The following is a 14192-nucleotide window of genomic DNA, read 5'->3' as shown; positions in this document are numbered from 1 at the left end:
AAATGGATATTACTAGATAAAACATATATCATAAAATTTCTTTTGGAATTAAAACATTATATAAAGTTCCCAAGCGTGGAAAAATTTAAAACTTATCTCGTTGTAGTTCAATTACACGGTTCCATCTTTATTACACGTTCATAATAGAGAAAAACATCATAAAATTTATTACAAAATGCATGAAAATAAAACATAGAGAAAAATCTCCCATTGTATGCCTCGCTCAGTCACTATGCATCGGTGTTCTCACCTAGATTCACATCTGCTCCCGCGTGACAAGTCACACGATCATTGTCAAACACAAACAAAAAGGGTGAGCTAAGAAAGAAAAATAATACAATCCATACATAATAAGAATTAACCCTCACCCAATCTATCTTAGCCAATTTTAGTTTATTGACTTCTTTATAACGTTCCATCTCAATCTCATAACCTATATGAGAAAAATTCATTCACAACCTTGGTCCTTAGGGATTATCATGCTTCCACGAACCTACCCGCTCGTGGTCCAGCTCTACGGACCTCCTCGCTTGTAGTCCAACTCTACAAACATGTCGCTCGTAGTCCAACATGCGTGAACACCTGTTATGAACCTCCTCGCTCATAGCAACCTCAAGTGTGAGCACAGAACATACGAACCTCCCTGCTCGTATCCCCACACAAGAGTACAAAAGATACGAACATCGCCGTCCGCATCAATCACGCATCTCAAATCTCCGTTACGAACCTCCTCGCTCATAACTAATCCAGCATATCCCTGACCAAGCCACCAAGCTCATCCCTACAAATCCATATGCAATGGACCCTTGCTCCTACACTATCACCTAGCGATGTCTAAGCGTCACTAGGTGAAATTGTACTCCAAACCGCCTTGCGGTCTTAACATGTTGTCGGGCGCCACTCATTCCAAGGACTTCCCTGATTCACCTATCGCTTGGCGGTCCATTCCGCACCGTTAGGCGCTACACCAGTAGCGTGAATTTACTAGTTTAATTACTGCACAACAGATTTTAACCCTCTCGAATCATCATATGCACACCTTAAAAAATCCAATTGAGTATTCACTCAATTCAGTTCAAATCCTATTGCACCTCCACAAATCACATACATAAACATGAATAAACACTAGTACCTTCACAAATTTAAACTCATGGCATCACTTGAGTTTGGTTAGTAACACACATTACGCATATGAACCAAAAAGACAACAACATAAATCTAACTCTAATAGCAGTATCAACATTTTAAAGTCAACCCAATTAATAAAAGAATCTCTAACTGAAAATAATAAACCTCTCAAATTATTTTGCCGCTGCCCTAGAAAAAACCACACTACCAAAACTCCTCACAATTTTTGTTTTTTTTTTACCATTACTATAGCTCATGATATTAAAGCGCTCCCACTGTTAGAAGAAAAAACTAAATTCTACTATTTCATCTAATAAAGAAAACGAACACACCGAATACCAAATAAACCCATAAAGGAGTTCATCCTCGTCAGTAAACTTTATTCACAACAACCATTTTTTCCCTAAAACTTCACGCCCAGAATTACTAACATAATATAACTAATTGGATATCCATATAATTTATCAAGCCCCAATTTACATATCACCCCTCGCATACATCAACCATGTATAAGCACATTTATTTTATTATAATTAATTTTTATATAAAATTCAACTACCAATTCGTAAATCATAGTAAAAACAAAGACTAAATCTATGAAAACCCTTTTTAGCCAAACTTAACCCATAACAAAAAAAAAACACTAAAAAAATATTTTCAGCGTAATGCTTTTGCCACTTTATAAGAATTCAACCCATGCTTTTTAACATCCATCAACTTAATATAATAATAAGAAAACAATATAACATAGTACTACATTAGACCTGTGAGTTAAAAAAAAGTAATAATATCTTATAGAATACTCATATTATATACTATACGCTAATTGATACCGACATAACAAATCAATACTAAGTCATCATGCAACATATACACGAAATCAAATATTTCCATATCCACCAATGCCAATTATTCGTAAAGTAAGGAGAGACCAAACCAATTTCCAAACCTATCAAGCTTTTATATATTTTTACATATTCTTATGATTTCCATCCATTACTAACTGTAATTTCTTTCTAATTCCAAATTATAATACAATAATTTAAAAAAAAAAGAAATTGTACCTACTAATGCAAAATCGAACTCAAAAAGCTTTAACATTTATTATATTATGATCATACCGAACCATGATTATCTTTATAATTTCAATCAAAATTTCAACTAGCAAAAAAAAACAAAACATAAACAAAATATATGTTATTTGTGCTTAACTGTCCTACCAATTTTCTTTTATTATGAGCAATATGTAATTGGAAAGGAAACCAAAAACTTAATCGCACAAATTGGAACCCGTCTCAACAAAATCCCCCACCCAACTAAGTAATTACCCAAATAGCACATCAAATCCATCATGAAATACAAGACCTTGAACCTCAATTTCAAGACGTCACGAAAATTGATTTTTCACAATTCTTCTCCATCCAATTATTTTTCAATGCCAACAAACAAAAATCCAACAAAACCATGATATAAGGTTAGCTCCCCTTACCTAGTTTCCTTGCTCCTAGTGCACTCCCAATGATCCTTTCTTGACCCCTTCAACCCTTGTTCCCACTTTAAAACCCCTTTCCGGCACTCCCTTTCTCTCCCTAAATTGCAAATTTCGTTTCTCTATGCCTTTCCTTACTGCCACACTCTATGACTCTTTGCTTCCTCACTCACTCTCTTCTCCCTCTCAATTTTCAGCCCCCCAAAATAAATTAAATTAAAAAAATATACTAAAACGAAAATTAATTAAAAGTTAAGGTTAGTGGCCATTAATTTGTGCTACTTCCCCAAAGTTGCCTCAACGTTGCCCTTTTGGTTTCTCGAAGGAGCTCTAGAGTTTCTAGATTTTTTTCCTTCTGTAGCAAAAACATTAAACATAAAAAATAACTTATGTTAACCAAGGTTCAAGCTCATACTCTGCATTCACAATATATTTGTAAAAGAAAACACAATTAAATAAACATACAAATGACAAACATAGGACTTGAACCCAAACTCTCTTAATATAACCAAGTAATTTCAACCACTTAAGTTAGTATTATTCCTTATTTAAGGCTTATCAAGAAACTCCCTTATGGTATTCTCAACCCACCATTTCTTGTACTTTATTAATTATTATTTGTATGAATTTCCTAGGTCTAACATTTACCATGGTATTTTTAATATAATTGATATTGTTAACAAAATTAAATTTATTTAAATGTATATTTTGCATTGAACTTTATTTAAATTTTGTTTTAATTATTTATATATCTATAATTTATAGATAAATGTTAGAGTTACTTTAAAAATAAAAACTTTATAAATTCAAATATAAAATTTTAAAACAATTTTATAACAATTTTAAATAAATATATTTATTTAAAATTTTACAATTCAATTTATAAAGTTGTTATTTTTAAACCAACTCTAACATTTGTCTATAAATCATTGACATATAAATATTTGAAACAATATCTAAATAAAGTTCAATTTCAAATAAAAACTTAAGCTTGTTAGAAATATCATTGTGACATTTATATAAAAGTTAAATTTTGTCTCAATTTGAATAGGGATGAAATTGATTCAGTTTTAAAAATATTGGGACCAAATTGAAACAAAATAACAAATAGAGGGACTACATTGAGACTTTTCACAACTAATAGTGACATGTGGCACAACTACTGCCACATCACACTACCTTTGTCAGGTGACACAATGTCAACTTGACACGTGACAAGCTTTTTAAAAAATATTAAAAAAATAAAAAAAGACAATAAAATTTGAAAAAAAATCATAAAAATCATGTGCTGACACGTGACACATAGTTAACTCTATTAGTGTACTACTAACAAAAAGTACTTAATTGGAACGAATTTTCTAAAATTGGGACCTAATTGAGACAAGAAAAAGAATAAGAAGACCTACTTGACATTTTCCTCCGAAAATGGGAACCAATGAAATAATTTAATCAATAAGTTAAAAGTTATGGAGAAGTTGAATTTATTCACAAAATTTAACACCAATAAAAGGTAAAAAATAACATTATCATACTTGATGAGGTGACACCTTCGTGCTACCCTGAATAATATGATGCCTCATTGCTCCTTGTAGTTTTTTTTATTATTATTATTGAAGTTTTCTCTTCTTCCATCTTCTTAGTCACGAAACTTCTTAGAAGTCTAATATGTTCTTTCATGAAGGTCCTCCATCTATGATAATTTATAAACTTCCTATAAATCAAATGTTTATGATTTACATGGATGTGAAAAAGAGTATACCTCTATATGAAAAAATAGATACTCTCAAAAGTATATAACATTTTTCCCTTTAAAAAAGTGCTCAAGTAATACTCAAGTTAAATTAAAAAGTCAAATCAAGTTTCTTAACAAGTTACCTTAATTATAAAACAACAACTTCCTCGTTCAAAATTTTAATACATTATCATATTTGTAAATATACTTATTTGTAAAGTTATGCTTCTACACAATTTATCCATTTAAGTTAATTTTTCAAAAATCTACCCCATATCAATAAATTTCATGTTAAATAGTCAAAGAATATTTAATACATAACTTAACTTATGTATTTGAAGTAAGTTTTACATAAATGATGTTCAATAGATTAATAATTACGGATCAAGTATTTAACTATAACTAATAGTCAAAATACAAAACTTTTTGAATTGGAAATTGGATTGGTGACCTTAATTCTTATATTTCAATTGTTAAGCTTTTACACTTAGTCAACAATTATACTTAATATTTAATTGTAAGTTACTTTTCTTGACTTCCGTTACAAAATAATTAATGCATATTGCATTATATAATTTATAAAAAAAATATTATAACAAAATAATTTAGATGTATGAATTTTCTGTAAAAAATAAATAAAGTGAACATGTATATTATAGCAAAATATTTTTTCTTGAAAAAATATGTGTAAGGATTGGTATAATTGTTTCTGTGATTGCATTGGAAAGAAGCAAATGTACAATAAATAGAGATTACAGAAATTCTAGAACCTATAATTACGGTCTGCAAACCAGGAACAACCAAAATATCTAGAAGATGTAGGGTAGAGTTCAAGCGACGAGAACCAATATGACAGATAGGCAGAACATTACCATTTCCAATAAGAACTTTCTGATTACCAGAATATGGTTCCATGCCATCCATCGTTGAAGAACTTGGCGTCATGTGAGCGGAAGCACCGATATCCAAGTATCAATATGAGTTGTGAGGAGAATTGGACCAACAACGTACGAGATTGCTTTGTCATCTCATTTAGCAAATCTGCACAATGTCTTCCATGTGTTACAGTTACGGAAGTACATTGCACATCTTACTCATGTGCTGGAGGAGGACGATGTAAAGGTGTGCGAAGATCTGACTATTGGAGTTGGACCAGTGAAAATTCTGGATTCTCAAGTTAAACAACCTAGAGGGAAGGAGACCCGAACGGTGAAAGTCCTTTGGGATGAGGTCACTCAGGAGATGACGTGGGAGATGGAAGATCTCATGAAGAAGTCGTATCCTCACCTATTCCCTGGTAAGTCTAATTTTCGAGGACGAAAATTTTATAAAGTGGAGGAATGTAACACCCGCTAAATTTAATTAATTAAATAAATAAATAATTAATAAATACGGATAGTAGGAACCTCCTTTATGACATTAATTATTGATTGATATTATGTGAAAAAAGTACTAGCTCAAATGGGTGAGAGTACTTGATTGTGTGAGAGAACTTGTCATTTATGTTTATTTAATTGATTAATATTTTAATGATGTGTTTGATCATGTTGAGTGATAATATAATCTTAGAATTTTAAAAATTATAACAAAACATGAATTGGTTAAATGGTTGTGCATTGATTTGACATTGGCATAGTTATGGGTTTAAATCTTGGTAAGAACTAAATTTTACTTTCTTTTTGCCAAAATTTTTGTGGCATGAATGTGAAAGGGCAAAGGAATCCTAGCTGGCCAAGGAGCAGCCAAGGGGCTGAAAAACATTCCATAATGATCCATTGAATGACAATTACCACCAACATTAAACCCATTTTCGTTTTGGGACATTAACCTACCATTAAGACACCATTAAAAGACCAATTAAGAGAGACTAGAAGGGTTTTGAGTCTGGGAGGAGGTATTGTAAGGTGCACGAATTCAAAGAAAAATAGTGATTAGTGAGTGGAATAGAGGAGCTGGACCATGGGAGAGCTAAGAGAAATCATTGGTGATCAAAGAAGGAACTCTAGCATTGTCTTTTAAGTAAGGATTTCTAGGTTAGGGGAACTGGAACCATCTATCTTAATTCATAAATTGATTAATTGTATGACATGTATGAATTATTCGATGTATATATTCTATCAATTTGGAAATTTTCGTGTTTCTGGAAAATTTCCAGAAACCGCCTAGGGGGCTATTAGTAACCGCCAGGCGATTCATGCATATGGAGTGGTTTCTGGGTTCCTGTAGAGGAATAGTCTGGCGGCATAACCCTGACCGCTAGGCGACACATGCCTGTCACCCAGTTTTTCTAGGTTTTGAATGAAACGCATTTGAAATGTCATGAAACGCATTTGAAATGACACATTTTTGCTTCAGTATTAGCTAAGAAACTATCATGAAACACATTTGAAATGTCAAATAAACTTAACAAAATCTTATTAAAAGAACTAAATCCACGTAATTTTAAAGTTGAGGGACTAAATTAGGTCAAAGTTTTGAAAAGAGACTAATTCCAATCATTAAAAATTGAGGGACCAAAAACATACTTGACCCTACTTAATATATATATATATATATATATATATATATATATATATATATATATATATATATATTACATGATTGTTATTATCGTTATTACTATATCCCATTGCAACCTTTTAATATTTAATTAATATCCTACTTTTATAATTTCAAGAATAATATATTCATAATTAACCTTGTGCCTTATCTAATACATATTAGTATTTTATTAAAATTAAAGTACAATTTAAAATGAGAAAAGTATAATATAACATTAAAATTTCTAAAAGGAAGATACAAAAGACTTTCAGTTATAATTTTATTTAATGAAACATGTAAGAATACAATAAAAATTTAAATTATTTATTTTCTACATACACTAAAATTATGTGTTTTTCAAGAAGAGAAGAGTAAAATTCAATCGTAAATATTTACAAACACAAAGCAAGTGTGCACAAATATGCCTCGAATGTCAACTCATGTGGGATCACACGTGTGAGGCACTGGGTCCTAATCCAGGGGCAGGTGTCCCGAAAACGACGTCCTTGAAAACAAACAGCGAAATTCGACATATATGGATTCCTCGCTGGCTTGTGGAGTGCACACGCTTCATGCGTTTCTCTCTCTCAAAACCGGTTTTTGGATGAGATTCAGATTGTGGCCGTGGCAGCACAAACCCCACCGACCCCAACCACGCACGCCATAATGGATCACCCAAATCCACCACTCTCCTCCCAACCCAAACTCGCTTCAGAGTCGACGCTCCACCGCGCCACTCCCACCTCTAACCGTTTCCGCAGCTCCCAGCTTCTCAGGTTTGGATGCTACTCACTCACTTCGAACGTTTTTCCAATCAGATTTTGTGTGAACACTTCTACGGAAAAGAATTGAATAGGTTAAAATTGTAGGTTGAAAGTCAAATTTTATAACAAGGAAGAGCTTTCAGAAAGAAATTTATGAACCTTAGTGTTGTGCTCTGTGTAGGGAGAGAGAAGGCAAGGGTGAAGGGGAAAAGGAGGATTCGAGTGCCTCACGGAAGGTTCTGAAAGCTGACCGCGAGAAACTCCGAAGGGATCGACTCAACGAACACTTCCAAGAGTTGGGAAACACGTTAGGTTCGTTGGTTCATTCGACACTTTCTTTCTCTTTTTTATTTTTTTTTTACAATTTCATTTTTTAGTTTTGCTTTTTTGCTTTTATTTTTTTTGTTGTGTTGTATAAGTGTTGAGGCATCGGATGCCAAGTTTAGGGACTAATTTTATTTCCGAAGAAACTTTCATCGATTGGTTTAGGATCCCTTTGAAAAGATTCTTAGTTCTTAGTTTCCAAATTTTTTAAATTAGTCTTAATTTAAGGTGATCTGTAGTTTTAAAAATATTCTTTTAAATTTTAATTTAAAATAAATTGGCTTACAATTTTCTATTCTATTAAAATTAGTTTAAAGGAATGTTGATAGCGATGGTGTGGACAAGAGGATAGTGTTAGTCGTAGAAATGGTAACGGGGATAACGGTGTAGTGATAATGATGGTAGTGATAGTGTCTGAGTTGGCAGTGGTGGTACTAGTAGAGGTAATGGAAGTGTCAGTGGTTGGTGCTAGTGACAACAACAATGAGTATAGTAGCAATGACAGTGACAGTACTGGTGACAAAAATGTGACGGTGATGGTAGTAGCAGTGTGAATGATCTTGGTTGTTGTAGCAGTGGTAGTAGCAATGACCATGGTGGTGGAGAGGTAGTGGTGGTTGTGGCTGTGTTGGTTTTGGTGGTGGTAACGGGGACAACGCTGAGAAGTGTCATTGCCAAAGGTATCAGGAGTGTGCATTTTAAAACTAAAAGACAAATTCAGGAAGTGTTTTTTTCTTAATTTTGAAAATAAAGGTAAAAGTGTTTCAAATTGAGTTAAGAATCATTTCAACTAAATTTTTTGCCGACCACGTTTTGATTTGAAAATTACATTTGAAAACTAAATTTATAGAACTATACAACCACCTTGAACAAATCATTAATAATTTATTCTCTCTCTATTTATATTTTTTTGGATTTAATTTAATTCATTCAATTTTATTTCTTCTACCAAACCATGAAAAAAAAATTATCCTTGAGTGTTTTCCTTCTTTACATTTTCTTTCCTCTCACTTTCCATCTCTTCCAAACAGCATTAAGGTAACTATTATTAAAGTCAATAAACTTACCTTGCATAGTGGTTTGTGATCGGTGGACATGTGAAACGATTTTATACTTGGTGCATAGTCTATTTTAACTCGGAGCCTCTGTTTTCCCCTCTTAGCCAGTATTGTACCCACTCCTCTTATTGGCTGGGGATGTACACAGCAGTCCAAACAGCGCATATAAAGCATACTAAATGTTTTTTTCTTTGTTTCCAACCATATACTGTAAGAATATTAATTCTGTAATAACTATTAAAAATCATATCCAAGGTAATTTTAATTATTTGGCGGTGCAAACAAAAATTATCCTGATGGTGGACAGAAATTAAATGACAAAAGTTGAGCGAATAATGAATAAAAGCATGTCAATTAGACTGGTGTTTAGTGGATAATGTACACAATTCTCCTTTACTCGTAATCTTTGCCATAAGAAACTACTGATATAGTTGATTCTGTGGTGTTATTGGGGAAGCAGATATGGCTAGTGCTAGCAGGTAGTCCTTATATAACTTTTACCTGTTGTACCTGGGGTGTTACAATTTTTCTGGTTGTTATAGGGGAATCTTAGTATGTTAATATGACTTTGAGGCCTCTAAGATTCAGAGGTGCTTTTTCTAGAACTTTTATCTAGTTTTGTATAGATATCTTTTGTAAGTATATATATATCCAGTGCAAGTTTTTATGTCTATTTCATCATATATTACCAATTTGATGTAGCATTTATAACGTAACATTAGTGCGATATTTATGCTTGTTGAACTCAATACAGATCCGGATAGACCCAAGAATGACAAGGCAACTATCCTTACTGAAACCGTCCAAATGCTAAAGGACTTAACTGCTGAAGTTAATAGGCTTAAAACTGAACATAAAGCACTTTCTGAAGAGTCACACGAAGTAAGGTTCTTACTTGTTTAAATTTTAATCACAAGTTTACCGCTCCAATCTTCTGCTTATTTCTTCTTTCAATTTTGTAATTTGCAGCTAATGCAGGAAAAGAATGAACTCAGAGAAGAGAAGACATCTCTTAAATCTGATATAGAAAATCTCAATGCCCAGTATCAGCAGAGAGTGAGAATCATGTTCCCATGGACTGCAATTGACCATTCTGTTGTCATTAGTCCACCGTACTCTTATCCACTTCCTATACCTATCCCTCCTGCTCCAATTTCCATCCACCCATCTCTTCAACCTTTTCCTTTCTTTGGAAACCAAAACCCTGGTCCGATTCCTAGTCCTTGTTCAATGTATGTCCCATATTCTACTCCAACTAACGCCCCAGTTGATCCACCATCTGTGCTGTATGCTTCCACATCCCACGTGTCGAACCAGAGGGAATCTTTTAGCAAGTCATCGGGTAATAGAAGACCTGGTAGTGATGCTGAAAGATGTAGCGAGTCTCATGATGTGGCCACAGAACTTGAACTTAAGATGCCTGGATCATCATCAACACAGCAGGTAGGTTACAAAATTTCTGGGTTAATGTTTTTTGTTAAACCTATAATTTAGGTTTCACATGTTGGGATTTCTTAATTTTGGTCCCCACACGTTAAGATCTGGTCCTTAAAGGTGTAAAAGTTAGGTGATTTGGTTCCTGTCACTGTTAATCCTCTTACGCATGCTTAATTTGATCCTTCTACGTGTAATACATTCTTAGTTCCGTCCTTACATTACATGTAAGGGACCCAAATAGGAATGTGTTGCATGTACTGAGATCAAATTAAAAATGTGTTGCACGTAGTGAGATCAGATTAAAAATGTGTCACACCTAGTGAGATCAAATTAAAAGTGCGTTGCACATATTGAGATCAAAGTAAAAATGTGTTGCGCTTGTAAAAGGACGAAGTGATAGATGTTAGAGCTAACAATCAACATACTTTGTCAGAGACTGAATAGACAACATCTGCAGGTATTAAATTATAAGATTTTTTGTATGGGGGACCAAATTGTGAGTTTGCTACACATATAAGAACTAAAATTTATATTTAACCTATATTATCAGTATCATATTTAGTCCTAACAAAAGGTCCATCTCTATACGGTCTTTTTGTTTTTGAAAATCTGTTTGGTGTAGTTGTTATCCTTCACCAAAGTAATCTCCTTTTGGTTTCGTTTCTGAAATACGAATCAACTTGCATATTTGCATGGATTAAAAGTTGTCCTGAAAACTAAAAGTTGTCTCAATGCTCAAACTAACAGCACTATTTTCAATTTCTGAAGGATTGCACTTCTGGAGGAAGGAAGGGCAAGCATTCAGTGATAAGAGATAGAACAATCATAGGTGGGAGTGCTGGGAGTGCTTCAAGCCGTTATTCTTCTTCTCAAGGACTTCAAGATAGCTCCAACAGTGTGAGTGACATTCCAAAGACTGATTGATAACTGATATTGTATATGGATTCTTGTACCATTTGATCTCACCATAAAGGTCCTACATATATATAGTAGCTTATTTCCAATACATACCTGTTCCTTGGTCTGAGTTTAATGTGGCAATAGATTCCATCATTTTCTAAAACAAAATGACCAATGGAACAGTTATTAAGAGAAGGTCAAAGATGTAGTATAGATGTAAATTCGTTGGTTAACTACTACAGCATCGTAACTCTTACACCTAGGTTACAAACTACTCACAATAACCCAGCTTTGAGCAATTTGAGTGCTTGAGAACCTGTCATCACTGTGTAAATATAGATTTGCATTTTATACTATATATTATCGGGATATTTAGTGAATTTGAGTACTTTAGATTCGCACTTGAGTGAATTGTTCTACCTGTGACTTTCTCACCATTTTTCCATGATCTTATGGGATTCGGATCTTAGTCTTTGAGTTTAATCACCCAGGGCACCAAAAAATCCACTGTTAGATTCAAGAATTTCCTTCTTTTCCTTTCACCCTCGCTGGAAGACTAGCTTCAATTGCTTGTGTCAGCTCCAATTCACTACACCAATTGAAGGCGTTTTCTTCCTGCACCCTTATTATTACTAATTACACGGCCATACTTACACAATGCTGCTGCTGTGAAAAAATATTCGTTTCAGAATGTATTACAGTTTGTTCCAAAAAAAAATTGTTATGGAAAGTACTATTAGTATCAAAAAGCATATTTTAAAAGTTTGTTCCGAAAAACTTATTTCGAAATGTATTTTTTATATATATATATAAGTTTTAAGTTCGTCAATTTAGAGGGAATATATGACACTTTGAAGGAGTTTGCTATCATTAGCAAATCAGCTAGTGGAATTGGTGTTTCTGTTCACAATATTCGTGTCACAGGTAGTTACATCTGTGGCACAAATGGGACATCAAATGGTATTGTTCCAATGTGTTCTTAAAATGGTAGAACCCTTCCCTTAGCTATATGTGACAAATTAAGTCTTTAGTTGGGTTGTGATGTTATGTTGAAGTTCCTGTTTGTGGTGTTTCGATTTCTGTCTTGTGTACCTTGATCTATTATAATTTTTAATGTTAATTTTTTTTTACTCAGTTCATTCTTATGTTTTAATTTAATGCTTTGTAACCAACACCACACAAGCTATCAAGATTTATAAAATATAAATGATAATTAAATTACATAAAAATAAAGTCCAAACTCTAAAAGGAAATGCTACATGTAACCAGCTTATTATGATTTGGATTGGAGTGGTAATAGAAGTTGAAATAATGTAAAATGTAAAACTGAGTGACACTGAAACTTCTTATCGTATATCAGTTTGGTAGAGGCACAAAAATGAATCATGCATGTCATTTCAGTATTCCATTTATTTCATTTTATCTGTCAACTAAACTCATTAATCTATGTATAAAAATGTTTTTTAGTATATCTTACTATATAATAATTAAATTACTAACTTTTATTACATTATCATGCCTTTTTTTTCCTTAGTATATTTGTATACTATATTATATATAATACAAATCCATAACTTAATAATACAAAATAATAATAATAAAATAAATACATTTATACGATAAATTGTTTAAATAATATTATTAATAATAATTAACTATATAAGTATTTTAGTATAATGATATAATTATTTAATTCTTTTCTTAAAAGATTAAACTTTTCATTTTGATATTCAATCTATTTATTATACAAAACTATTATTCATTTGTTGTTTATCGGGATTTGTATATACTAGATAATTTTTTATTTTAATAAGTATTAAGTTTTATATAATTTCATTATTTTTATTATAGATATATTTTTACTACAGTTAATATTAAAAATATAATTAAATATTTTTATTACAGTTACATATGTAGATATATTTTTAATTTCAGTAATTATTATAATTTTATTTAGTTTTAATATTCTTATTACATATATGTTTTTACTGTAGTTTAAATTTTTAAGAAGAAAGATACAATTAATTACTTTTATTATATTTGCATATCGTAGATTATTTTAAATTTTAATAACTATTACAATTTTCTTTAAACACGAGACTTTTATTACATATATATTATTAATAAAAAAATGAAAATTTATTTTATATTATTTTTCTTAAAAAATAAAAAATTTAACAAAAAGAACACTGGGTAGGTAAGCACGCAATATGGTCTAGACCATTATATATATATATATATATATATATATATATATATATATATATATATATATATATATATATATATATATATATATATATAAGTTAATCAAGTTAATTAATTAATATTCACAAATCTATTTATAATAACAATAAAAATGATTTTTTTTTATATTGTTAAAATCTTGATTTAAATACTATATCTACAATTATACATAATTTCAATATTTTACATAATTATATAATAAAATTATTTATTTAAATGTAATAAAAAATATATTAATTTACTTAGTAAAATAAATTAAAATGTAAAAAAAAAATAACAACCTTGCATACCTATTTCATTTTAATAAAATATATATTTCATTTTAATAAAATATATATTTCATTTTAATAAAATATATATGTGTTTCTATTTAAAAGGTTTAACATTAATTTTATGTTATATTTATTTTTGTACGGGACCATATTACACAATATGTCTACCCATGTATATACATCTCATTTTAGTATAACATACACCTATTTATATCTCTATGTATTTTCATTTAAAAGTTTTAACATCAATTTTATGTTGTATTTATTTTGTACGGGATCATCTTACACGATACGCTTACG

At 31.3% G+C, this 14192-nt stretch overlaps 1 protein-coding gene across 1 annotated transcript; it reads left to right on the top strand.

Moving 5' to 3' along the window:
• The first annotated feature begins 7534 nt into the window (after positions 1-7534).
• On the top strand, positions 7535-11753 carry LOC114174735 (transcription factor bHLH121-like). Its single transcript, XM_028059585.2, has 5 exons — positions 7535-7666; positions 7836-7966; positions 9791-9918; positions 10006-10479; positions 11242-11753. Exons 1-5 carry the CDS (start codon positions 7557-7559, stop codon positions 11395-11397), a joined length of 999 nt encoding a protein of 332 aa, XP_027915386.1. The 5' UTR covers positions 7535-7556; the 3' UTR covers positions 11398-11753.
• The last annotated feature ends 2439 nt before the right edge of the window (positions 11754-14192 follow it).

Source organism: Vigna unguiculata, chromosome 2 (genome assembly GCF_037176805.1).
Source record: "Vigna unguiculata cultivar grain cowpea cultivar isolate G323 ecotype 2 chromosome 2, ASM3717680v1, whole genome shotgun sequence".
Classification (NCBI taxonomy): domain Eukaryota; kingdom Viridiplantae; phylum Streptophyta; class Magnoliopsida; order Fabales; family Fabaceae; genus Vigna; species Vigna unguiculata.
The sequence above is the reverse complement of the archived record's forward strand: the minus strand, read 5'-3'. Positions and strand labels throughout refer to the sequence as shown.